Raw genomic sequence first — 27389 nt, forward strand, 5'->3', positions numbered from 1 at the left:
TTTATATTACTTAAAAAAAATTTTTTTTATTGCATTTTCACTCCAAACAAGATGCCACTTTCATGGCACATAATTTGCAGGGATACGATGTAGTTGAGCAGCAAGATGTCTGTTTACATTATAGCTAACAGAAGGGAATTTCAAAGTCTAGCAGTCCAAGGGAAGATTTATTCATTTTATTTATATTACGTAATACGATAAAATTGCAATTTATGATAAAAACGATTTTTACTTGTAATTAAACTTTTATTTCCAAAATTTTTAGTGAGGATACTTATTTCTGCATGATATGTAAACATAACAAAGAATTTTTATTTGTGACTAATACTATATAAGCACCGTGTATATGCAACTATGTATTCATGCATGTAGCCAGCCTCAAAGATAAGGTTTAAATTTTTTTTAATATTAATGAACACAAAATGATTATATCACTAATTTTATTTATTTTTATCTTCGCAGAATACACACAAACCAAATGTTATAAAATATGATATATTTATTATACATAAAAAAATCTATAAAAATAATTAAGAAAAAAAAGATTCCAAACTTTTCTCCAAATTTAAAAAAATCTCAAAGATGTCTCCTCAGCTGTACACATCTTCCTCCTCATCAGCAATCGCTTCTTTTAAGTATTTCTTTGTTAAATTAATTATGTCATCTAAAATAAAAAGAAAGAAAGAAAATAAAAGAAAACTATTAAATATATAAAATTAAAACTAATGTGTAGGCTGGATTTTAAAAGTTAGACCTAAATAGCATTTAAATTAATCAGTTCATTTTCATTTAGAATTGTTGTACCATGACTACAATTTATTTTTAAAAAGTTAACCTAATTGACACTTAAGCTCATAAGCAAATTTTTATTTGTTATTGTTAGCTTATTGGAAATTAGGTATATATTATTTAAAAAAAAAAAAATTTAGACCTAAACAGCATTTATGCTGTTTAGGTCTAAATTAAAAAAAATATATATATAGCTGTCAAGCTAGTTTTCATTTGATATTGTTGTATGTTTGTTATTGTTAGCTTATTGGAAATTAGATATATATTATTAAAAAAACATAAATGCTGTTTAGGCCAAAATTATTTTTTTAAATAATATAGCTGTCAAGCTAATTTTCATTTGATATTGTTGTATGTTTGTTATTGTTAGCTTATTGGAAATTAGGTATATATTATTAAAAAAACATATAAATGCTGTTTAGGTCTAAATTCTTTTTTAAAAATAATATAGATGTCAAGCTAATTTTCATTTGATATTGTTGTATGTTTGTTATTGTTAGCTTATTGGCAATTAGGTATATATTATTAAAAAAACATAAATGCTGTTTAGGTCTAAATTTTTTTTTTTAAATAATATAGCTGTCAAGCTAATTTTAATTTGATATTGTTATATCATGTTTATGACAAGTTGAACCTAAATAGCATGTATGGGTTATTTACATCTGATAATTTTATGATAAAAGTTAGTGTTAAGATGATTAATCGAAATTGGCAATAAAAAAGTCTGAACATTTTGGTGAATCAGAATATCAGAAAAATCTCATCCTAAAATGATTCATACTGATTCCTAAAAACGATTTTTACTGATTTCACAAACAACTCTTAAAAAATAATGTAAAACTTAATTTTCCGTTGCTGGTACTAATGATAAAATGATAAAAATTGTTTTTAACCTACCAGTAACATAAAAATTTATACATATAATTTTCTTGGCCTTCGGGTCAAGATTACTGTGTAGTATCTGTTCTGTAGTATCTTCATCTTTTTTGTCCTCGGACAGTGGAGGAGAGATCCTTCATGTCTGAGGCAATTTTTATGTTTGTCCTCTCCAGAGTGTGCCATTTTGGGGAGCTAGTTTTTCCCCACATTAAAAACTGACCTTGTGTCTCTGCCCTCGTGGGGAGGCAAGTAAATAGTAACACAAAAATCTATAGATTATAATAGCAAAAAATAAATATGATGTAAATTTATTTTGTGTAAAAAAAGACAAAAACAAGAAAAAAAAATGTGAACTTTTGGTCAGTTATTCAGCATTGGTAAAACTAACAAAAGGTGACTAAAAAGTGTGAAAAAATATTTGAACATCTTCAAAAATTTGGATTAATCTATATATCTATAAAAGTGAAATTGTGTGTGTCTGTGTCTGTACATTTCCATACCAAACTACTCTGTCAATTGCTAGTCAAGGTCGCTGGGAGGATGGTGGTATCCTTCTACCGCTCCAGAAGATATCTCACTACTGATGCAATTTTCTATCTGTATAAAAGCCAAGTACGTCCCAAGATGGAGTACTGCTGCCACATCTGGGCAGGAGCTGCTAAAAACAGCCTACCCTGCCTTGACAGAGTACAAAATAGACTTTGTGGCTTAGTGGGGGATGTCCTTTTCTCTTCCCTGCAACCTCTCTACCACAGAAGAGATTTTGCGAGCCTGTCGTTGTTTTATCGTTATTTCCATGGCAAGTGCTCGTCTGAGCTCCAATCTCTGGTCCCCCCTCGCCAATCTTTCACGATAAACACCTGTCTAGCTGAAACCACTGTCATTAATTTTCCCCACTTTTATCTGTGCCTAAATTAAAGCATAGATTCGATGAGCAAAGCTTCTTTCTTAGAAGTGAACAACTGTGGAACTCTCTTCCGTTTGCCTGTTTCCCATCTGACTACAACTTGGATATCTTCAAGTCCAACATAAACAAATTCCTGATGAACCGCCCCCTTAAGTAAAACACTTTATAAAATCTCCAATACCAACGATTACTATGATACTATCCCATTGATTACTGCACACAAAATAACCCTTATCCCCGAGTGGCTTGATAAGTGGTGACCTTCATGGGAAGAAAAAAAAAAAAAAATTTTCAGTCTACAGACTTAAAATTTGACATAAGGGGTATTGAGATTTGAGATGGATTAAATTTTTTAATTTGATTTGAGCCCAAAATAATATTAAGGGATCAAAATTGGGGTCAAAGTTTAAATATATTTGTCCTCTGCGTTCTCTACCAAATTATTCAGCCATTTTTACTCTAAACATTTGAAAGTGTATTCTGATATAGGACAAGCTTTTTAATCAGTTTTTGTCCAAAATTTTGGCTGCCAAGGGGTCAAAGTTCAAAAGATTTGAACTTTGCGGTCTCTAGCAAACTATTTAGCCAATTTTGGATCTAAACATTTGAAATTTTACATAAAGGGTATTCAGACATGCAGCAAGCTTTTTAATCAGTTTTTGGGCGAAAATTTGGCTGCCAAGAGATCAAAGTTGAAAGAATTGACCTTTGCAGACTCTATCAAACTTCTCCGCCAATTTTGGATCTAAACATTTGAAATTTTAGATGTAGGTTACCTGGACAGGAGTCAAACTTTTTAACATATATATATATATATATATATATATATATATGCACATCAAGTTATGAACAGTACATAGGGCCCGAGCAAAGCCGGGCTGAACTGCTGGTTGGGTATAAATGAATAAGTGAATATTTTCATAGTTTTACACTTTGATTTTGATTCTCCTGTTTGTTTACTGGTTATATAAAAATATTTCTAAATATATAACAGGTGGAGATAGAAAGCAATAAAATCAAAGACTAATAATGAAAATGAATCTTGATTATTAATGTTATTGAAAAAGTTTAGACAGTTCAGTTGATTGTCCATCCACTAACAAGACACAAATACACAGACTACGTGAAAGACAGTGAAAATTTGCCCGCCAACATAAAAATGTTAAGCACCTATTAAAAAAATTTATTTGAAAGAAAATTAAATGTTAATTTCTTGAAATTTATAAAACATTTATACAATTAAAAAAATCCTTTAATTTTACACAATATTCAAATATGAGTACTGACATCATAAAAACTAATGCCTTAGTAACATGTACTCTGCCTATTCCTTTTTTTGTCAACCAATCACATGTTTAGACAGCTAAATTTTGGGATTCAATTCAAGTCAATTTCTTGAATTCATCCGACGCATACTAGCATGTAAAATAAATGTTAAATTGAATATGATAATGATAAAAACAAAAATGCAGAGAAAAATAAGAAAATTAGTTTTTGCCCAGAATCCATCCTCATATTAAAAAAAAAAAAAAAAAAAAAAATCTATATGATGTACATAACCATGATGAAACAAAAAAAAAATCATATTCTGAAAATCACATAAACTCATCAAGTAGTTTTATTTTTAAATAAGAAAATCAAATTTTATGAGTATCTATGGAGTGACTATGTCGCCCACTATTTTGAAAAAATAAATGTAAAGAAACAAGCCAAGCATGTATGGTTCCCCTCTACAAGTGAAAAATTTACTTTCATCATGGCTAATACATGCAAAAATTTTTTTTTTAAATCCAAGGCGTGGTTATTGAGAAAAGTGCGAACAAACAGTACTAGGTTCAATCCCTCTTTTTTCGGGGGCACACACACACACAAAGGGAGATAACTCAACAATAATTCATACTTACAAATTCCCATTAATCACTTAAAACTGTTTTTCTTTATAAAACTAAAACTACTTGATCAATTTATGTGAATTTTGGAATATGATATTTTTGCTTCATCACAGGTAAGTATATCATACAGATTTTTTTTTTTTAATATAGGGGGAATTCTGGACAAGCACGAATAATACTCACTGGCAATAATTGTAGTAGACTTTTGTAACATGTTTCCAGAATCCCAATATTCATTGTATTGAAGTGTGCCGGTCACAAAGATGCGGTCTCTGTTTTAATAGCAAATAAAAATGCTTTGTATCATTTATGGCTTATTCTTTTTCTTGAATTTTACTTCAGAAATCAAGGGGCCCCTTCCTAGGAGCTAACACTTGATCTCTATGTGGATATTCGAATATTCCATTAAAGCTCTCCTTTATCTTACAAACACGGAGTTAGTAAAGGTTTGGTTTGGTTGTTTTATTTTATGGCATATCATACATTTTGGATTATTTAATGTCGAATCCAGTTATTTTGGAAATAGTACTCATGTTGCATCCAGTTATTTTGAAGAAGGTTTTATTCTTCAAAATCTTTGTATTTTCAATCGCTAGTCTATATTGTTTGGTTCGGTTGTTTTATAGTGGATTTTATCGTTTTTGTTCCCTACCCTGCAGAACATGAATGAGCTTTGCATTGGGAGAGGGGAAAAGGGTTACAGTATTAATATTTGCTACATTTTAAGTTAAGAAACCAGTCAGGAAGTGGGGGGGTAGAAAGAGAAAGAGAAAGGGGAAATGAGAGAAGAAAAAGGTGGGTTGTTGTTTTTGGTTTTGCAGAACATAATGAAGTTTTGCAAAAGGAAGTAGAAAAATAAAAAGCATCGATGTTAGGTGCATTTCGTCTCAGGAAGCCAATATCTTCAGACAAGGAGTTGGTAAAGAAGATGGAACATAATTTTCCTCTTCCCAATTGACCATTTAAATATGTTACAATATATGTTTTTTGTAATTTTTGGGTCTTACTGGATTCCAGGATAAGAATTCCTTTTGTATGGTGAAGTACGCAGATCGTGCTGTTACTTATCACTTGCAGAAGGTGCACCATTCCTCATAAAAGCCAGTGTGAATTAGCCATACTGAGAATATCTTATTTAGGCTGCGAATACGAAATGTAATTTTGAATATTTAGTCATATGTTACTTCTAGGGAAAAGTATCCTCATGTTAGGTTGTCCTGACAAACCCGTGTATAGGATAGTGTCTAATAGGTATTTAAGTTCTCTCTTATTCACAAAACTATAGTTAAGTGTTCAATTAAGCCAAATGTATTATCAAATTTTTTTGGAGTTTATATATTAGGTATCCATTGCTCTTTCTGCTTCTCGTAAAATTAGTTCTCTCTATCGCTCTAAACATTTTCTCACAACACTATTCTTTATCTCTACAAATCAATTAAGCCAAATGTATGCAAGCAGGAAAAATATTCCAAAGAAAGATTCTTATTTTTTACTAAAAGTAATTACTTGTCTCATATACTTGTTCAACACTTTTCTAAGGAATATTTTTCATGCTTGCACATTTCAATATCATCCATGATTTATTTTCAGGCATTGCTATTAAGGTAATCGATAATGTTGGGAGATAGCAAAAGAGAGCTAGGGTGCCCTAAAAGGATGTTTTCTCTACCAAAGTATCTATTTGTCTATGATCACCAAAGGAACTATAATTCCTCGTAAAGAACTCAGTGAATGAATATCTCAGCCAGAACAACTGCATGTCAAACGTGAACAAGTGTAGCAGTCATAAATCAAGACTTATTTTCTCCCATGGAGAAATGTCCCTGCTAGGTGATTTGGCCACACACTGACTAATCAGCTTGTCAAATGCATTAATTTCCATGAAGAACTATTTAAGCCCCTTTGGGAATTATGGTTGGCCAGCAGAGAGAACCTTGGAAGCAATGCATCCGTTCTCTCCCTCTCTTGTTCTTGTCCACTCAAACATTGACGACCTTTGCCTGAGGATAACTATACAGAGACTTTCTGGAGTCCAAAGAACTTCCTACCTTTCCTTTGAAATTTCACACAAAGATACTTAATGTGTCTGAGAGTGTTCTCACATAGGTTTTGTACTTTCTTCTATGCAATAGTTTCAACATACTTTGTTTCAGTTAATACTGAGTTTGTGTCTTTCTTCCAGACCACAACACTGGTGATAAAGAACATTAAAGAACTTTTATTTGAGAACCTTAAAAAGGATGAACATCGAGAAACCAATGATGAAATTATCCAACCTCCAAATAACAGAGTTTATCAGTACCATTTTTTTTTTAAAGGGATGACTTACTTCCCTTTATATCAAAGAGAAATATGTTAAAAAAAAAAAAAAAAAAAAAAATTTATTTAATGCTGTCTTATACATTACAAATTCACCGTGTTTAAATTTGAAAAATAATATTAGGTTGGGAAGAAAGTTTTTACAGAATTTTTAATTTGGATTTCAAATGATGCATTTTCAAATAAGTTTTCGTTATAATACCTTTACTTTATATTTCATTTGAAAAAGCGTTTTCCGTTCTATCTAATCATTTAAATTACAATATTTTAAAAAGAATTATGTTTTCTTTTCAGAACATTAAATACAAGACAGAAAAAAAAGCAAATTCGCACAATTTTCTTATTTCAATTCAAGCTAGGTTGAAACAGCTCATGAAATAAATGAACCATTTGGCCCAGAAACAACTACTGAACACACAGCAAAATGGTGGTTTAAGAAATTTTGTGGCAGCGACAAGAATCTTGAAGATGATGAGTGTAGTGGTCGGCTATTGGATGTTGACAATGATCAATTAAGAACCTTAGCTGAAGCCAATTCAGGCACAACTGTTCGCAAACTTGCTTCTGAATTAGATGTAAAATATATGATTTCCAACCACTTGAGAGAGAGATTATAAAGGCAAAAAAATTTGATAAATGGATGCCTCAAAAATTTAACGACAACCAAAAGAAACACTGTTATGAAGTGTCATCTTGCCATCTTTTATGCAACAGTTTCTCAATTGGGTTATGACTTGTGATGAAAAGTGGATTCTTCACACCAACAAGCGATGCTCAGCTCAATGGTTAGATGCCGACGAAGCTCCATGGCACTTCCCGAAGCCAGAGTTGCACCAAAAAAAGTTCATGCTGTTTGGTGGTCTCATTCATTAGTTTTTTGAATGCAAGCGGAAAAGTACTGTCACCAAATGGATTAAATTCATCAGAAAATTCAACAACACCAAGCATTAATCAACAGAAAAGGCCCAATTCTCCTCCACAACATTGCCCGACCGCACGTTGCTAAACTTACCCTGCAGAAGTTGAACGAATTGGGCTACATAACTGCCTCATCCATCATACTTTCCAGACCTCTCACCTACCTTTTTCAAACATCTCGACAACTTTCTGCATTAAAAATGAAATGCTTCAAAAACACTTGCTTTGCGTTGGCAAAAGTATGTTGATTCTGATGGTGCTTATTTTTATCAATATATTATGGTTTGTGCTGAGATATGTTCATCTGAATTTAAAAGTTTAAAACCACAAGTTTTTTCTTGTCAACCTGATATTAAAAAGATCCTTTATTTCTCCTACACTATATATATAAATATCGTTTGCCTGAGAGAGTTGGACAGAATAAGCAGAAAACCTGGGTCAGTGATAATGCGATTCTTACAAAGAGCAGATATGGGTCAAAAAGAAAGATCTCTTTCTCTTTGCTTGACATAGTAGGAACAATTTAATATAGGATGAGCAATGATGTAATTCACAGAAACACATAACATTTTCTTAGAAAATTTTTAATGATTTTCTAGGATTTGGTTGAATTTTTAAAAAATAATTTGTTGAGATAATAAAAAAAAATTCTTTCAATACAAACCCCTTTTTGATATTCGATGCTACTTTTTCTCGAAGTCCTTCTTTAAAAACACTGATTCTGTGCCAATCCGTTCGGGATACGGTCTCACCTATAAAAGCAACAGCAATAAAAATACAAAATAAATAAAGGTGGGATCCTTTTACTGTGCTAGAAATTTACTGTCAGCATCAAGTAACCATTTGCCCAAGCATGGAGTATTGTTGCCACGTTTGGGTTCTTGGATCTACCACTAGTTTCTCTCTATAGAGTCCAAAAAAGAATCTGCAATCTAATTGGTCCCACACTGTCAACCAAGTTTCAACCCCTGTCTCATCACCGCAATGTAGTATCCCTGTGCCTGTTTTACAAGTACTTTAATGGAATGTGCTCCAATGAACTCATAACATTGGCATTCTCAGAAGGTACATACCCCCAACCAACCAGACAAAAATTACATCTTTTCACTGTAAAGATCCTTACATGCTGGAGAGTTTTTCTACTGTAATAATTTCTTCTCTCAAACTGCTAACTTTGGAATTCCCTACCTGTACTAACATACAAAAATCTAAATGTAATGCCGACATCTCGCTGCTCAACTCCCAACTTCGAGTGTCCCTATTCCAGTAGCCTCTAATGTCTTATTGGCAATGTGCCTTGTTTGGGGTGAATATGAATCTTTAAAACATTGTGCAGATTCATAGAAACTTTTTTATAATTACTTTCATTTTTCGGTGTCGTGTCACAAGAACCTTAAGATTAGACGTTTCATGAATAACTTCCAATTTTCCCTGTCTGTTGCCATTTCACTTATGCTGCCTGCCAGGACCAATTGTCATCAATTGATCTTCTTCATGTCTTAAGCAGCCTATCACATGGCTTTGGACTATAGACATTAATGTAGAACACGTGACTTTAGAGAATTTCAGATAACTGACAGTAGGCGATGTGGTTGAGATGTTTTGTGAAGTACTTTCTTTTGGAAGCTGCTAGAGTGAGACTGGCAATTTTCTCTGTCTGATGTGCTGCAGCATAAATAAAAATACTTGTAGGAAATATGGTGAAAATAAAAAGGCAACACACAAAATGTCTAACGAGAAGAACACGATAAACATTGTTTTTTTTTTTTTTTTTTTTTTTTTAAATATTTGCTATATTTCACACTGTAGTTTCATTCACATTTTTGTCTTGAATGTACTCCTTTGATTATATTAATTGCTTTGGGTGCAAGTTAATACCCCTCCCTCCCAAAAAAAAACAAAAATAAAGAAAAATGAGTTCTTGTCCAGAATTCACCCTATATATCATGTTCCAAAAAATCACATAAATGGATCAAATAGTTTTATTTTTATAAATAAAATAATTTTAAGCGATTAATGAGAATTCCTCGGCATTACAGTATTGTTGCATAGGAAATGGACAACGCCTGAAGATATTGGATCCAGGCAAAACCAGATGGTAATCGGATTGCTGAACGATGGCATCAACCCTACATTTCGATCGAAGAATTGAGATCATGAAACAAGGAGAGAAAATATTTTAACTGGATTGGAATTGCTAAAAGTTCAGAACAATAAAACAAGCGAAATTTCAAATTGAATGTCAAAATAAGCGAAGAATCAGATTCCGATCAAGAAATGTGGGTGATGTAAATATAAGAAAGAAACAGAGAGGAGAGTGAAAACCAGCCGACACACTTCTATCATCACCAACCCACGTCCCAACCCAAACTCTCTCTGGTCAGGCTATCATTGTATCGTAAATAAAACTTGCTGTTGATTTAACAAGTGTCTGTTCATTTGATTACAAAAAGAACAGTTATCAGCATGTATGTACTATTGGCACGCATTTTGTTAAAAGTGTAAACCATAAATTATATAGACAATAATATTACAATTATAAATTATTTCTCTTGTTACATTTTTTTTAGATAGATTGTTTTCAAAATGGTCACTCATCAGATATTCATAAAATTTGATTTTATTTAAAAATAAGACTAATTGATCAATTTACATGATTTTTGGAATATACGTTTGTTTCATCATGGGTACATACATCATACACATTTTTCTTTTTTTTTAATTTTTTTAATATAATGGAAATTGTGGATAAAAACTGAAAAATTTTTATGTTGTTGTACGAACCTGTGACAGAAAATATCACACACCAAAAACATAACTGTTCCCAAATTACCAGAGATAATCCATTTCAAGTTTTTATGCTAAGAATACAGTAACTATGTCCCCGTTCCAACAACAATTGCTGACTCCTAACACTGTGTGCCATGGTTTTCGTCTCCTTTATTTTTTTCCTTCTTATCTAAATATTAATTTACTTGTCTACACATCCAGTGTCACAAAACACCATCATCATTACAAATATTAATGAGAAACGAATTACCTCCCTTTATAGTCACTCTTTGTCAGTTAAAAATCATTAAAACCATTTTCTCTCCAAAAATTAAACAAAAAAAAGATGGCTGCCTGTTTATGGTTTCAGAATAGAAAATATCCACAAAATGTACATTTTGAAAAATGGATAAATAGATGGATATAGAGGGAGTGTGTGCGTGAGGATTTAGGCGGCATGTTTTCATTTAAAAGTTATAATATAGCACCTAGCGTTTCCGTTTAATTATTCTTTTTGAAAGTTAATTCTACTTTTCGTATAATCATTCTTGTCTGTTACATTGCTCTATATAGGATCTGTTGCTGTCTTTTTGTTCCTTTTTTTTGTGAGTACATTCAACTGGCTATTTTATTTTATAATAATAAAAAAATTGTCATGCTGAGAGGAGACCGTAAGTTTTTTTTATTATGGCTGTTTTTAACATTTTAAAAAAAATGCGCAAGTGAATTGACATATGTTTCTTTATAATTTATATAAAAAATTATTCAGAAAAACAAAACAATGTGTTGTGTGCTGAATTTTCATTGAAAAAAATCTGAATTTTTAAAATTAATTCATTTTTAGCTTTAAAAGGTTAAAAATGAATTTGCTAAAAATTGTTTGAAATTCATCGATATTATTTTAATTTTTATTAATTTATTCATGTGTCTTACAAATTTTCAATTACCATGGAATTTCCACAGGTTCTGCTAGTTATTATTCTATCCGTGTCGTTGTCTCTCAATTGGCAATTATCAAGGGGGTGAGCATTGGCTTACAAGTATAAAATAAACAAACATAAAAGTATAAAATAAAACAATTCAAATCCACAAAAAAAAACGGACTCTGACACATTAACATCCACATCTTAGTTATCTGTTACGGCCATCACTGTTGATTGTTGGTCAGTTCATCTCATTTGCTAAAATTCTCCTGATCTACTCCGAACCACAATCTGCCGTCAACAGTTGCAAACTGAAAACTGTCCAAAACTAACTCTGGATCCTAAATTTATTGACTCAGGATCAGACATCCTAAGAATCTTGTCTTTATCTAAGAGTAACTGATGAGCGGAAACAACTCGGCCACTCAACCACGCTGAGCTAATTACCCATCTTATTTCCAATCGGCTTTGTGTACCAGTGTGAATCACTTCTTCCTATTATCCTGGGTTATTTCAAATAAATTTTCCTATTTTTTTTCATGAGTTACTTCCTAACAACTCCACTGGAGAGGGGGAAGGGGCGTCCATAGTATCGCACAAGAATTAAGTTTCTTTATCGAATTATTAAGATCATCAGAAATGCTTCCACTTTTAAAGTTAAAATATTTTTTGTATTAAACTGAAATATCCAAATGCATTTTCCTTCCCTACCTGACATTTTTGTGTAGACAAAACTCGTAGCAAGTGACAAGATGGCGACCGGGTGACTTTCTGTTCCCCTCATTTCAGCATCGCGTCCAATTCGTCCGAGAAGATTGACCTGGTTTAAACCTGGAAGAATTTTAAGAGCAGAATAAATAAATAATTAAAGTTCAACACACAAAGAAAATAAAACACAAAAAGAAGGGTATTATTTAAGTTGATCCTTAAAAAAAATTAACCTATTTAATCCTTCATCATAGGGACTAAGTTTGAATCTCAAACCCTAATTATTGTTAGCTGAAAGAAACAGTTTTAGCACAACATCCTATAAGATATAGCATTTGGATTCTTTGGACTACTGTTTTCACAACGTTTCAGCCGTGTAACCCCTGATCTTCTTCAGGTGTATCTTGTCAAACTCAGGGAATCTGCACAGCATAACGGACAAAGTACTAGGTAAAATTCAGTTCTAAGTGATACTCTTCTGGAGGTTGAAGGTTCAATCCTCAGTGTGGACGATACTAAGAATACAACTGCGAATTACTTAACACTTATACCAGGTCACGGCTGATAGAACAAGAGCATACTACCCCTGTGAATTAAATAAATGGTTATGTTTGAAATTCTGTGCAAATTCCCTGCATTTGACAGAAAGATTCCAGAGTTTGACAAGATACACCTGAAGAAGATCAGAGGTTACATTAGTCGAAACATTGTGCGAATAATACTCAAGATGAGAACAGTAGTCAGAATAATACAAATTATCAATCCTCACCGAAAGGCTTAAGAAACATGATATACTATCTGATGCCGGTCAAATATTACACCTTCAAAAAGACTGACCAATAAGCAAGAATCGAAATATTAATTTACTTGTCCAACATCCGGTATCACAAAAAAAAAAAAACCATCATCATCACAAACATTAATTAATGAGAAATGAATTACCTCACTTTATAGTGACTCTTTATCAGTTAAAAATTATTAAAACCATTTCCTCTCCAATAATTTTCAAAAAAAAAAAAAAAAAAAAAAACCATCATCATCACAAACATTAATTAATGAGAAATGAATTACCTCACTTTATAGTGACTCTTTATCAGTTAAAAATTATTAAAACCATTTCCTCTCCAATAATTTTCAAAAAAAAAAAAAAAAAAAAAAAACCATCATCATCACAAACATTAATTAATGAGAAATGAATTACCTCACTTTATAGTGACTCTTTATCAGTTAAAAATTATTAAAACCATTTCCTCTCCAATAATTTTCAAAAAAAAAAAAAAAAAAAAAAAAAACCCATCATCATCACAAACATTAATTAATGAGAAATGAATTACCTCACTTTATAGTGACTCTTTATCAGTTAAAAATTATTAAAACCATTTCCTCTACAATAATTTTCAAAAAAAAAAAAAAAAAAAAACCCATCATCATCACAAACATTAATTAATGAGAAATGAATTACCTCACTTTATAGTGACTCTTTATCAGTTAAAAATTATTAAAACCATTTCCTCTACAATAATTTTCAAAAAAAAAAAAAAAAAAAAAAAACCCATCATCATCACAAACATTAATTAATGAGAAATGAATTACCTCACTTTATAGTGACTCTTTATCAGTTAAAAATTATTAAAACCATTTCCTCTCCAATAATTTTCAAAAAAAAAAAAAAAAAAAAAAAAACCCATCATCATCACAAACATTAATTAAAGTGAGAAATGAATTACCTCACTTTATAGTGACTCTTTATCAGTTAAAAATTATTAAAACCATTTCCTCTCCAATAATTTTCAAAAAAAAAAAAAAAAGGCTGTCTGTTTATGGTTTCAAATTTACTATTTTATTTTATAATTTAAAAAAAAAAAAGTCATGTTGAGAGAAGACCGTAAGAATTATTTTTGATTATAAATTCTTTTTAAAATTAAAAAAAAAAAAATGTTCAAGTGAATTGACATCTGTTCCTTTATAATTTATATGAAAAAAAAAAAAAAAAAAATGTTGTGTGTTGAATTTTCATTGAAAAAAAAAAAATTCTTTTTAGCGTTTACAGGGTTAGAAAAGAATTTACTAAAAAAATTGTTTTGAATTTGTCATTTTTATTATTTCAATTATTCATATCCTGGTTGTTGTTTTCACATTTCGACTGGTGTAACCTCAAACCTACCACAGACGCATATTTTTGAATTTGAGAATCTAGTGCTTATGCATTAGGGTAGGTCAATTTTGATAGCAAAGCTCGGTATGGGAAAATTGCAAATTACCATAAAGAATCACCACACAAAATATTTTTTTCCAAAATTTTGTTGTTATTTGAGTAAATGAATTTAAATTTTAAAATACTGTTAAGATAATAGCCTTATTTAACAATGACAGCCGGTAAAAGTGAAACTAGATATTAAACAAATAAATTCAAGAGTATATTTTTCATGTGTAATATTAACACTGTTCTCAATAAACCGAATAATACTTAACAAAACAATGAAATACTGTCAAATATTTAATATAAAATACAAATTACAATTTAAGAATCCAGTCAAATTATTTCCCTGGAAGTCATAATAAATTGTCGCTCTTTAATATGTTTACATTTTTTGAGAAACATTATTCGATAATACAAAACAAATTGTAATTTTCTTTTATGTAAAAACGTTCCGCTTTTCATTCACACAAATGGAATATTTTAGATAACTTGTGTCATGGCTGTAATACTTGTTGTCTATAGCGATAGATGTTATTTTACTAAAAACATAATAGAAGTTGTTCTATTCGATAAATTTTTGTAACTTTTGGATATATTACTATTTTCGACATGACAATTAAATATACAATATTGTTTTTGCTTAAAACGACATATTTAAAAACTCAATTTGTCAACTATCTTAACAAGCACCACATGCCCTTGTCTTCTAAAATAGCTCCATTTGATTGGCCAGTACAATTCTTATTAACCAAACACAAAGTTTTTAATGGGTTAAAGGCTTAAAGTCTGACTTTCATTCTTTTTGAATTCACCTTCATTCCCAGGGGATGCATTTACAGAACCATCTTTGTGGCATTAAAATAAAATTTCTTTCGCAAATACCATTCAACTTAATCAGATATTATCAGATAAGTTGGTCTCTAAACTTAGCTGCTAACACACTTTGTTTGCAAAACATTTCTTAAATATCATAAAGTTGTGAATTGTGTATCTTCTTCACTTTCAAATATTTAACCTCAATTCTGCAAGCAAGAACAAAATTTTATCATAGGCGGACATCCTCACTCTCGCTAGATATTAAAATGGAGTTGCAAAATCAGTCATAGTGTTGCAATATTTTTTTAATATATTTTTTTAAATATGTTGTTTTAAGCAAAAACAATATTGTCATGCCGAAAATAGAAATATATCCAAAAAATATGAAAAATCATTAAGTAAAAATTTATTTCTACTTAAAATAATTTCTACAGAAAATTGGGTAAAATCGCATTTTACAAAGTAGGCAGTAGGAGGTTAAACGCAGGGGACATAACTCTGCAAAGAATATTTTAGATTATTTATGTCATGGCTGCAATATTTGTTGCCTATAGTGATAGACTTTTTTTTTCTTTTTTTTTTCATTTTTAACTAAAAACACATTAGCAGTTGTTCTACTCGATTAATTTTCGTAATTTTTGGATATATTATTATTTCCGACATGACAATTAAGTACGTCATTTTGTTTTTGCTTAAAACAATACATTTTAAAAAACGATTTGCCAACTATATCTTAACAAGCACCATTTAGTATTATGAGTATGCTCATTAAATTGTTTTCTCAAGTAATCGACAAAATGTTGCATCCCTCTGCCTGTTCTACAAGTACTTTAATCGAGAATGCTCTGACGAACTGCAAGCACTTGTGCCTCCACGACGTAAACACCCTCGACAAACCTGACAGGCAGCTAAATCTCACCCCCACACAGTAGAGATCCCTAGATGTAAAAGATCTTTCTACTCCAATAGTTTCTTCCCCAGAACTGCTAGACTTTGGAATTCCATTCCAGGTCCCTGCTTCCCCAACTGTACTGACATGCAGAAGTTCAAGTGTAACGTGAACAGACATCTTGCTACCCAAATTCCCACATAGTACCCCAATAGATGTTACCCCTGATAGTAGCCCCCTACACCAAAGTAGCAATGTGCCTTGTTTGAGGTGAAAATGTAATAAAAATTTTTTTTAAAAAGTCAGTCAAAAGATTGAGATATAAGGAGCTAAGAGGCCAAATGTTAGGAGTCATGAAAATGATGGTAGATTTTTATATTTTTTTAGGGTCTACCAAAATGATTGGATTTGACGTTAAATAATCTGAAAAGGGTTAAGGTGATGATTGTTGATGAGCATCTTTCATTTAATTTGTGTGAATATGATTATTGTTGGCATTCATTTCTCCCGTTATCTTTCTAGTTAGAATTCTTTCTAGAAAGACATTGGGTACTTGAGGGATGGACCACATGAAGGTTGCCAACATCCCTAAGTGAAAGTGGAACAGACTGGCTGGGGACTTGACACAATCATGTTGTCAGTGTGTGTTGTTAACCACTTAGTCACCATCACCCATCCTCCTCCTCCTCTAATGATGAGTATAATAACAGGGCTCTATGGACAAATTTATCTTTAGTTGATCTTTTACAAGTAAATATTTTTGTTTACCAGCCAAATAGAAAAGTTACTAGCCAAACCCATATCATTTTTGGAATATGACATCTTCGTTTCATGACGAGTATGTACATAAAGATTTTTCTGTATATTTTTAAATAAGTGTAATTCTAAATATACAACAAATTTTATGTTGATACTTGAAGGTATAAACATTGTTTTCTTGAAATGTTTTTTTAAACAGCCTTTATAAAATAAAAAAAGAAAAGAGTATACTGTTTTATCAAACTTTTAAATAATTTAACTTTGTTTTATTAAAAAAAATTTGAAAAGATAGTTTTCACTTAGTAGTGAGCCTTGGAAGATTGTCAGTGAAACAAATACATTCGTCAAAAGATAAGCGCTTCATTATTTCTAGTCGCCACTTTGAAAAAATCACTCGCAATTATGACTGGACTGTTTCACTTGCAATGTAGATGCCGATAATGATGACTGATGAAGTGATTTTCCTTCTGTTAACTCTAATGATATAAAATAACTGACCAATCACATAAGACTTGTATCTCACGTCTTTGTGAACAACATTTCAAATTGTTTCTTCTGACAATCAACCTCATTAATGTTCTCACCACCATCACCACCATCATCATCGGTTTAATGTCTGTTTTTCATGCTGGCACATGCTGGACAGCTTTAGGAATGTAACTTTCAAACTAACCTATCTCTGGCCAAGTCTTTATTGATCCCTCTTTCTTTCAACTCTATTTTTATCACTTCCTGTTGAATGCTTTCCTTGGTGTTCCCCTGTGAACTGACCCTGCTACCTCAACTGTTCTACATCTACTAACCAAAAAAACTCTCAACCATTCTTTCAATATATGTTGCACTTAATAAATGAATTCAAGTGACGCAATCATTGTGTGTTTAAAATGTCTCTTACCGTTTTGCTGATGATACTTTTGCATTTCAAACTTTGTAAACGAACGATTACGCAACTTTTGAAAACAGTTCTATTTCTAAATTGCTAGTGTCTTTATAATTATGAGAAATGTATGCCTATGTATTTGTAGTGTGATTATATTCTATTACTATTTTTATGTAGGATTTAATATTAGAATTATTTTAAATTTTAGAAACAATACTTGATATATAGTTATGTAATTCGTTTTGTTTATTTTCTTTTTTTACTTTTAATTTATTGATTGGAATACTGAATTACTTCCCTTCACTTGTATTTTGGTTTTGATATCTTCATTTAAAATATTTCTCCTTCAAAAATTCTTTTTGTAGAAATAATGCTTATATTTCACTTTCTTTCTTTTTATATTTCATTTTATTTATTGTAAGCTGATAGTCATTAATGATTAGATGTGCTGTAAATGGAAAGATCAGCAGGGATTAAAGGATTAACTTTGCTGTGCTGTGAAAAAAAGAAGTCAATGATATGATCAGCAGGAAGTGGTGGTCGAAGTATCGTCAAACAGCACATATTTATTGTTATGACAAAACAATGACATAATTAAGCTAGGTTCTTAAAACAATTAACTCTCTCTTCTCACATATGAACTTTCAACCACTTTCAGTGAAATTTGGTTGAATAAATTCTTCATCTACTAATAACTTAGTGTTCAAATTAATTTCATAATTAATATAAGAAATATGTCTGTGAAATATATTTGAAGACAGCAACACATGCCTGCATGAATTTAATTTTATTAAAACAATTAAGCCTATAAAATGAATGCCAAGGGTTATATTGCTGACACCCTCTACTTCTAAAGCAAAATGACAAAAATGATAAAGATTGCCATTTTTTCTATTGACTTGTCAGAACTAGTATGTAGATCCACTAAAGTACCCACATGCACAGTACTTGAGGAGAAAGGAAAGAGTTGGCACGTATTGGGCCAATCATGCTTACCCTGCCTTTTTTTTTTTTTTTAACAATAAAGTAGAAAAAAAAACTAAACTCACATTTTTCAAACCTTGGTAGATTTGCAGCATCACAGTAACGGACATGTTGTGATTGAAAACATTTCATCTGTTTTAAAGTCTGGAAATATAACATAAAATGAAAACGAGCCACAAGAAATAGAAACTAAAAAAACACTTACTGGTTTATTAACGTTGTTGCATACACAACAAAACACAGTCAACTTAAGTGGGATGGGGAACAATTTCAAATAAGCACTCCCAAAACTACCCACCTCAGTCACAGTAGAAGTAAGCATGATGCCTGGAACTTATGCAAGACTTGAATTTGTACTGAGAAAAATGGTAAGCCAGTGTAATCATTTCATCTCTACCTTTGCAGACACAGGGATGCAGAAGTGTTCGAGTTAACTCACCATTCAGAAACTCCTTAGATACCAAAAAGGATACCTCATGTCAACTATTCAATAAATATAGAGCATAATGAAAAAAAAAAAAAATGCATAAAAATGGGAGCAAAAGACACATGACAACACATCCGAGTTTTGTCGCAAACGACCTTGAAGGAACTAGATTTATTACCTTCCTAATGTCCCAACCTCACTATCATAGAATACTTCCTTGAGAAACAGAAAAGAAATGGCCCTAAATGTAACACCAACAGAAATTCACATTCTGATACCTGTTCCTCATCACTGGAAGAAGAAAGTGAAGGAGAACATAGAAATGTTGCACTGGAGATAGAACTGGTAGGCACATCAACTACTTGGTGTTCAAGGATTGTGGTCATGGCGAAAAAGAACAGATCTCCAAGGCACACGATGTACCTAGAAAAGTTGAATCACATCACACTTCATTCCCATTCAATCAGGTTTCGACGATACCAACACATAATAGAAAAACGGTATTTGACGCATGGAAGTGATACCATAGTCTACCGCTATCCCCAGTCACATGGAATGCTACTACATTCATTAGAGAGTGGAACCAAAATAGGTACACGAATCAGGGGATGGATATACCCGTCAATAAAACCCAATGCATAGAGTGTTCGTTATGGCACATGATTGACTCCATAAGTCACTATGCAAATAAGGGGATCATATTTAATACAGACAAGTTTCACTTTGCTGAAATCAAGGCGGAGTTCGCAGGATTTTTGGTTACTGCAAATGGTGTTAAGCCTACAAAACGAAAGATCCTTCACTTCCCTACCTGAACAAATATCAATGGAGTTTGACTCATGAATCAGGTGACATATGTCTTTTCACAAGCAGAAATTATGGCTTCCTTCTGAGAACTATTGAGGACAAAGAACAGAAAGTTCTATTAGGATAAAAAACTTGAGCTCCTATTCCAAAAATCAAACAGCATAGTAGTAAAGAGGATTGAGAAAGGTATCCAAATGTTCGAACTAACAGGACTGGCGACAGATTACAGCAAAACAGGAATATCATACTTCCTATTTCAGAAACATTGCAGATGTGAGGGTGAATTGAACACAAGTTGTGAGGATGGTCACTTTTTTTCTTTTTTTTTTTTTACATGGTGGTCACCACTTATCAAGACCTGGAAGCCACTCGGGGATAAGGGTTATTGCGTGTACAGAAATCAATGGGATTGTATCGTAGTAATCGTCAGCATTGGAAATTCGACAAAGTGTCTTACTTAAGGGGGCGGTTTGTCAGGAATTTGTTTATGTTGGACTTTAAGACATCAAAGTTGTAGTCAGGTGGGAAACAGGCAATCGGAAGAGAGTTCCACAGTCATGCATTTCTAAGAAAGAAGCTCTGCTCATGGAATCTACGCTTGGGGAAGTTGTGAGAAAAAGGTCTAGAAGGCTTGCATACTGACCGGTAGTATCGGTCACATGGGTGGGTTCTGGAAGCTCATTCTGTCTGGATACCGTTTTACCTCTGATGCAAAATCATGATATGTACCAGTGGAAAAACAAGCTTTAGCTCTGGTCAACGGGATGAACTCCTGCTGGATGTTAATATCTAAATGCCCAGATTGCTAGTAACAGTGGATCACTTCTCACTAATAAAAATATTTTCAAATCAAGCCCTTGAAAATATTAAAAAGGCCCGCCTGTTAAATTTCAAGGGAAAGACAGATGTATAAATTCCAGATAAAACATCATCCTGGAGTGCCTGATCTTGTATCCCGATACCGAACAGGTACTCCACTAAAAAACTATGACCAAATGATTGACAATGCAGTTAAAACTGAAAAGGATCGTAGCCGTGATAGTCACAGATGAAGAACGCACAACTTTAAGAGATCTAATTTAAAATGGCTTCCCTCAGCCATGTAATGACTAGGGCTGTGACAACAGAATATTCTTTTCATTCTTTTGACTCTCAGGTATATATCCGACACAGTCAATCAACTGAGAACCACATCAGTCTATATAAAAACATAAGATATTAACAGAATGTGTAGAGAAATCTGGTTAGTGACCAAATAAAAGAAAGGCATTTCTTTAACACAAACATATATTGAATATATTTAAAAGTGAAAAGTTTTATGAAGAACCTTAGTATTGTGTAGAGAAGCCTGATTAGTGACCAAATAAAAAAAAGAGTCAAAACAATGAAAAGAATATGCTGTTGTCACAGCCCTAGTAATCATCTACCACACATAGCTTAGGTTTTCTGGTCTATATATAAAGAATTATACTGCTTGGAAGGAGTTATTATCAAAGGCAATAAAATCCTGATACTCTGAAAACTTTGTGCCGGTCTAGAAGTGTAAGCCATGTTTAATTTCAGAACAGTTTCCGATGGTTCGTTGTTACACACAAGTCCTGAGAGGTAACTGGTTTGCAGTAGACAGTTCCACAGAGCAAAATATTCTTACCATGTCGAGACGGAAAAAAAAACATACGGAATTGCTACAGAAAAGGTTTAATATTTATGGAGCAATTCTGGTTTCTGATTGGTTGGTAGCAGAACGTGAATTAATTTGATTCGTCAGTTCCTAGCAGCATCGTTTATAAATAGAATCACCCGACTGTGTGGGATCATACCCCATTCTGTGTCCAAAATATCGCAACACCGGGGTATTGGAATCCCTTGATTCCGCACATCAAAGTTTAAATGGCATGTTGACAAATGCAAGACAATGATTGTTCTGGCCAAGTCTGGATGTTATTTCTATTTGAACATGTGGTGGTTGACTTTTTGTTGATATATAGGACAGGAACTTTATGGCGTATGCCGATCAATATACTGGATGGATGTAAGTGGCCCTAATGACATCGGGAAGGGCAAAAACCGTATGTGACACCTTGAGGACAACCATTTGAGTACCAGAAGTACGACTTCTTTTTTGAGAAGCTGGGGTATATGGAAACATACCTCGTCAGCCCATTATGCTTAAAACAACAGCTGCTCGGAGTTAGCCATGAAGACAAAAAAATGGACAACGATGGACGCCTGTGCCATGATCAGACTGCTCAGGTATTACTCTCATCGCAATACTCCTGTCCAAGACCTTGCATGTCCTCAGCCATAATGCTACAAAGTCATTAAAGACCATGTTTCTGTCGTATGGGATAAATATCAAACATGAAAATCATGGAATGAAGTAGGTGAACTAAGAGAGGTGGTAATGGCCAAGAGGCATATATGAAATAAACAGTTCTACAACCAGATCTAGAACCAGGATGGTAACTACCTACATCAATGGATGAAGACAGGAAGGATCATGGAGACACATGGGAATCAACAGTACCAAGTGAAAGTAGACAGGAGCAATCGAGTAATAATGTGCAACCATTGATTTCTCCGTAAAATATACTCAGTTGTGAATGGCCCATATTATGTTACTCCTAGAATCTTGAATTTGTTCACAAACTCTGAGCCCTCACAGGAACAGCCCTCTGAAGAAGCACTGGAGGTTGAACAGTACTTCAATAATGTCAGGTCGCCCAGTGAGTATTGTTACATCCTTAGTAACATGGACTTAGGGTTAATGCATGCACCCGACTTAAAGAAGGGTAAGAGAATTTACCACCAGCAACGGCTACCTGGCTGGTTCCCAATCCAGTTGAGTGCAAGTAAATTTAATCGGTTATTGAATTTTTCTGAGTCTCTAATCAAAACAGTGAGAAGCAAGCATGCAAAAAGGCAGCAAAAAAAATTCAATATGTAATAATAAGGAGGTCGGAAGTAGAAATATAGTTTTTATATAGGCTTTATTTATCTTTTTGGTGCTAATGCACTTACTGATCCATGCTATTTTTTTAAATCATATTTCCAAGTTTATATGTTTTTTTATTCAATTGTAAGGTTAAAGTACAGACTAGGTACAAAACACCCTCCCCTCCCCATGTTAAGAATGGCTTTTTAAATAATAACACTATTTCAGAACAGATCAATAAGTGCATGAGTACCATCTTTTTTTATGTATAAAAACAAATAAATAAACAAACAAAAAATAACCCAGAACTGAAAGTGGGAAAAGGAAAGAATTCATTAATGGCATAAAAGAAAGAACGGTCGCTATTAATTCCAGAGGAAAAAAAAAAGGGTGAAGGGTAGTTCCAAGATGGAGTCAATAGTTTGTTTAACGGCCAATCCGAACAATAAACTCTGGCCGAGTATCTGCCGGATTGCAATAACACAAAAGTCTTTTTGGTGGGGGATAGAGGAGAAGAAATTCACAAACCTGTTTCTCAAACGAGTCCAAATCGACGATCCTTCTTTCTATTTCGAGGTAATCTGTTACCGCATATAACATTTCTTTTTTTTTTTAAAGCTTCATTACCTTCTCCGTTCTTTTTCTTTTTAGAGCCCAGTAAAAAAAAAGGGAGAAACATTTGTCGCTCTTCATGGCTAACTCAGACTCAACCGTATAACATTTTTTCCTTTTTTAGGTATCATTTCGTTTTATAGTCTCTCATTCTATGAGCCAAGAAAACAAAGACATCCCTTTCCCTTGCCGACACGCAAATCCTGTCTGCCCTTCTTTCTTTTTTCCTCTCTCCCACTTTTCGGCTGCTGTTAGTGTTCACTACAACCTCGGCATGACCTCACATTGATTCCCCGGCAGCATTGCAGTTGTTTCCGCTCTGCCATAGACTCATGTCCCTTGTTTGACTTGCGGCCACTCCAGGGTTTCAGTTTTCTTCGCATCGTTTTTGAACCATGACAGTATGATGAAGATGAAATGGAAATTGACGATATCACAGGGATGGTAGAGCATAACACAGGAAGATATACACGTCCGATCAGTCATCTACTGTTAAGACAAGCTTCATGGCACAGAACAAGAGTGCCAAGAAACTTGGGTTTGTATTACTGTACACATAGATTCGAAAAAGTTGTCAAAAAACAAATATATAACAAATAAATGTTATCAAAGGCAAGATAAGTTACTTTTCTGCCAAACTGGATATATTTTTTGTGTTTTTATTCAATGTAACATATTTATTCAGCTCGAAAAACAGTATTTACTGATGTATTCGAAAATTCAAGATGGCGTCTCACACCCTCTTTAACACCGTAAGTATGGAAAAAGGTGTTATAAATAAAAAACTATACAAAATACTATTAAAAACCCGCTGAATATATGTCAACCTATGTCACGGTAACATATATTGAGCGAGTTTTTAACAGTATTTTATCCGTTTTTTTTATTTATAACATCTTATCCCACACTTACCGTGTTAAAGAGAGAATTAGACGCCATCTTGAATGTTCCAATACATCGGTAAACACTGTATGGTTTTCGAGCTGAATAAACATGTTACATTGAATAAAAACACGAAAAATATATCCAGTTTGGTAGAAAAGTAACCCAGAAACTTATCGCCACAAATGCATGGAAAATTGCATGAGTTCTCTGATGCACAACACAGAGGAAAGGGGTATGTAGTTATCTGTTCCTGATACGGGAAGTATGCGGGGAGTTATCTCCCCTGATCCCAGGAATATCCGGGGAGTTATATGTCCTGAGAACTATATATAAAGGACAGAAAAGAGCATTGGTTTTTAAATGGATCTTAGCAACGAGCTGGAGTACACGTTCTTCCTTCCTTACAATTCAAATTGACATGCAGAAGAGAAAACTTTGAGAAGCGCTTAAGTACTTAGGTTGATTAGATGCTAAAACAACTATTTCAAATTTTTAGGAAAATAACTAAACAAAATGCAACAATTTATAAAAAAAAACAAAATAAAATGCAACAAAAATCAGTGTTCTTTTTTTTTTTTTGTTCATTTTCGATTTCTTGAAATTAAAAAAAAAATTTTATGCCATGTCCTTTCAGCTTTTCATTATATACAGGCTGATTTGTACATCAAAATATTTTTTTTTTAATATTTTTTAAAAAGTATTTTTCGTGTAAGGAAAACAAAAGTGGCTGCCAACAATTAAAACGTTGAAGTTATCTACAATTTAGTTTAGACTTTTAGGGTTAGTCTTAATGGAAGGCATATTTTAAGGTGAACAATAAAAAAGGTGCAATGCCATTTCCCCGCCCGGAAAAATGATTAATTAAACTGCATAAGCACCTGTTAAACTACACAAGTACTATAATTGAATAGCCCCCCCCCAAAAAAAAGGACGAAAAACATGTTTTTGTAAACCGTTCGTTAAAACTTAATTTTTTAGATCAATTAAAAAGCATTAAGAACTACGTAATACACACACAAAATGAACCACATTTTTTTGGTACTCATGCAGAGAGTGATTCGTGCTGAAATAATAACGTTATTATTTAAAAAGCCATTCTTAACATGAGGAGGGGAGGATGTTTTGTACCTATTCAATCTTACAATTGAATAAAAAAACATAAAACTTTAAACGTGGAAATACGATTTAAAAAATAGCTCGGATCACTCTCTGCATTAGCATCTTTTTTTTTTAATGAAAAATATTTATTGTCATTTAAAATGTCCGCCATGTATTCATGCGCCTTGTGAAAGGTCAAGTAACTACGCATGAACATACATTTCAGTAAGAAACCGATCGCGCGCGTTTGAAGGCGATGAAATAGGGCAAAGTAGTCCCAGGGTCCAGGGTTCATACCATGCAAACGGTAAATTTGCGACGGGTTTGATTATCAGATTCGTTGTCAGCGGCATCGAATACCACTAGAAAACCAAATTAGTGTGGTCGGTGTTCTGTTGTAGCGTAAGGTAATATTTACCTGGGTGACAATATGAATTAAAAGGGGAAGGAAAACGGAAATGGGGCTTGCATAGTAGATTTATAGTCTTAAGTAGCTGTTAAAAACATTTTCGCTGTTCATGGCATTGTTTTTGATTTTTTATAACGGTAGCAATTGTCATTATTATTATTATTATTTTATAGTCGAGTTTTCATTTCGACATTAACTACTTACGCTCAAACTCGCTAATGTTATTTTGGATTTTTTATTTTCATTTTAAATTATTAAAATTAATACAAAAATATGCTTTGATTGAGATTGTCGGACTGACTTCCTCATCTTGGTTGTTACTGTCACAACGTTTCGGCCGTTTTGCCCTCCGGCCTTCGTCAGGTGTTTTGTATCGAACTGGGGAACCGTTTGTTAGGAGTCTCGAACCCAACCCTTTATTATCATTACGGGGGTACCGTGTTCGAACTCCAGCTAGGCTTTGGGACATAGTTGCTGATTCTCTGTTTTTTATGTTACTTTTTCACTGCCTTCGTTCAGGATTGAACTCAGCCAGCACCTTTTGGGTAACTGTAAACTTTGATACAACGTCTAGGAAAAAGTAACATAAAAAAACAGAGAATCAGCAACTATGTCCCAAAGCCTAGCTGGAGTCCGAACACGGTACCCCCGTAATAATAATAAAGGGTTTGGTTCGAGACTCCTAACAAACGGTTCCCCAGTTCGATACAAAACACCTGACGAAGGCCGGAGGGCAAAACGGCCGAAACGTTGTGACAATAACAACCAAGATGAGGAAGTCAGTCCGACAATCTCAATCAATAAAAACACCTCATCTCAAAAATACAGACAAAAATATGCTTTGTTAACTATTCTGCACTTTCACCTAACAAATCAATAAATAAAAGAATCTTTTATTTATTGATACAAATCCAAATTTTCCAATACATAAACAGTTTTTCGAGCTGAATAAACACGTTACATTAAATAAAAACACTAAAAAGTATCCAGTTAGGTAGAAAAGTAACTTGCCTTTGATAACATTTATTTGTTATATATTTGTTTTTTTTTACAACTTTTTCGAACCCCTCTCTCTCTCTCTCTCTATATATATATATATATATATAGTAATACAAACCCAAAGATGCTCATAAACATTGGATTTAACTTGAAAATTCTAATAGCAAGATTTATAAACAGCAGAAATAACCCAAAATAAGTTTAACTCTAAATAATTTGGGTGACTGAAATAGGATTTAATCAGAGTACATAGTTATCAACCCACCCTAACCCTGACGAATGTAAATTTTAACACAGCTCGATTTTTAAATGCAGCGAAAAATGTCAAAACAAAATTTGAAAATTCTTTTCTTTTTCCAATTAAAAACGAAACAAAAGACTCAGTGTAGACGATAAATTAGTTTTATGAAAGTTATCGTTATATACAAACCTGAAGAAAAGTTCGAGAAAACATGTTTTAAGTTTTTTTTACGGAATTGACAAGGAATCAAGAATTCAAAAGGTCAGAAGTTTCGCATTGAACGCACGTGTTCTTTAGAAGAAGAAGCGCGGAAAAGTACTCAAAGGGAGATAATCACGAAACGA

The 27389-nt window shown here is 32.8% G+C and overlaps 1 protein-coding gene across 1 annotated transcript; it reads right to left on the minus strand.

Annotated features, from left to right (window-relative positions):
* Nucleotides 1-423: 423 nt before the first annotated feature.
* LOC145292944 (single-stranded DNA-binding protein, mitochondrial-like) lies at nt 424-27389 on the minus strand. The gene is made up of 6 exons (XM_080139119.1): nt 27235-27389; nt 18698-18776; nt 12108-12227; nt 8369-8456; nt 4651-4739; nt 424-664 (listed from the first exon to the last, which is right to left on the minus strand). Exons 1-6 carry the CDS (start codon nt 27256-27258, stop codon nt 591-593), a joined length of 474 nt encoding a protein of 157 aa, XP_079995245.1. The 5' UTR covers nt 27259-27389; the 3' UTR covers nt 424-590.

This window comes from Euprymna scolopes, chromosome 14, assembly GCF_053919585.1.
Source record: "Euprymna scolopes isolate OS-2025 chromosome 14, ASM5391958v1, whole genome shotgun sequence".
Classification (NCBI taxonomy): domain Eukaryota; kingdom Metazoa; phylum Mollusca; class Cephalopoda; order Sepiida; family Sepiolidae; genus Euprymna; species Euprymna scolopes.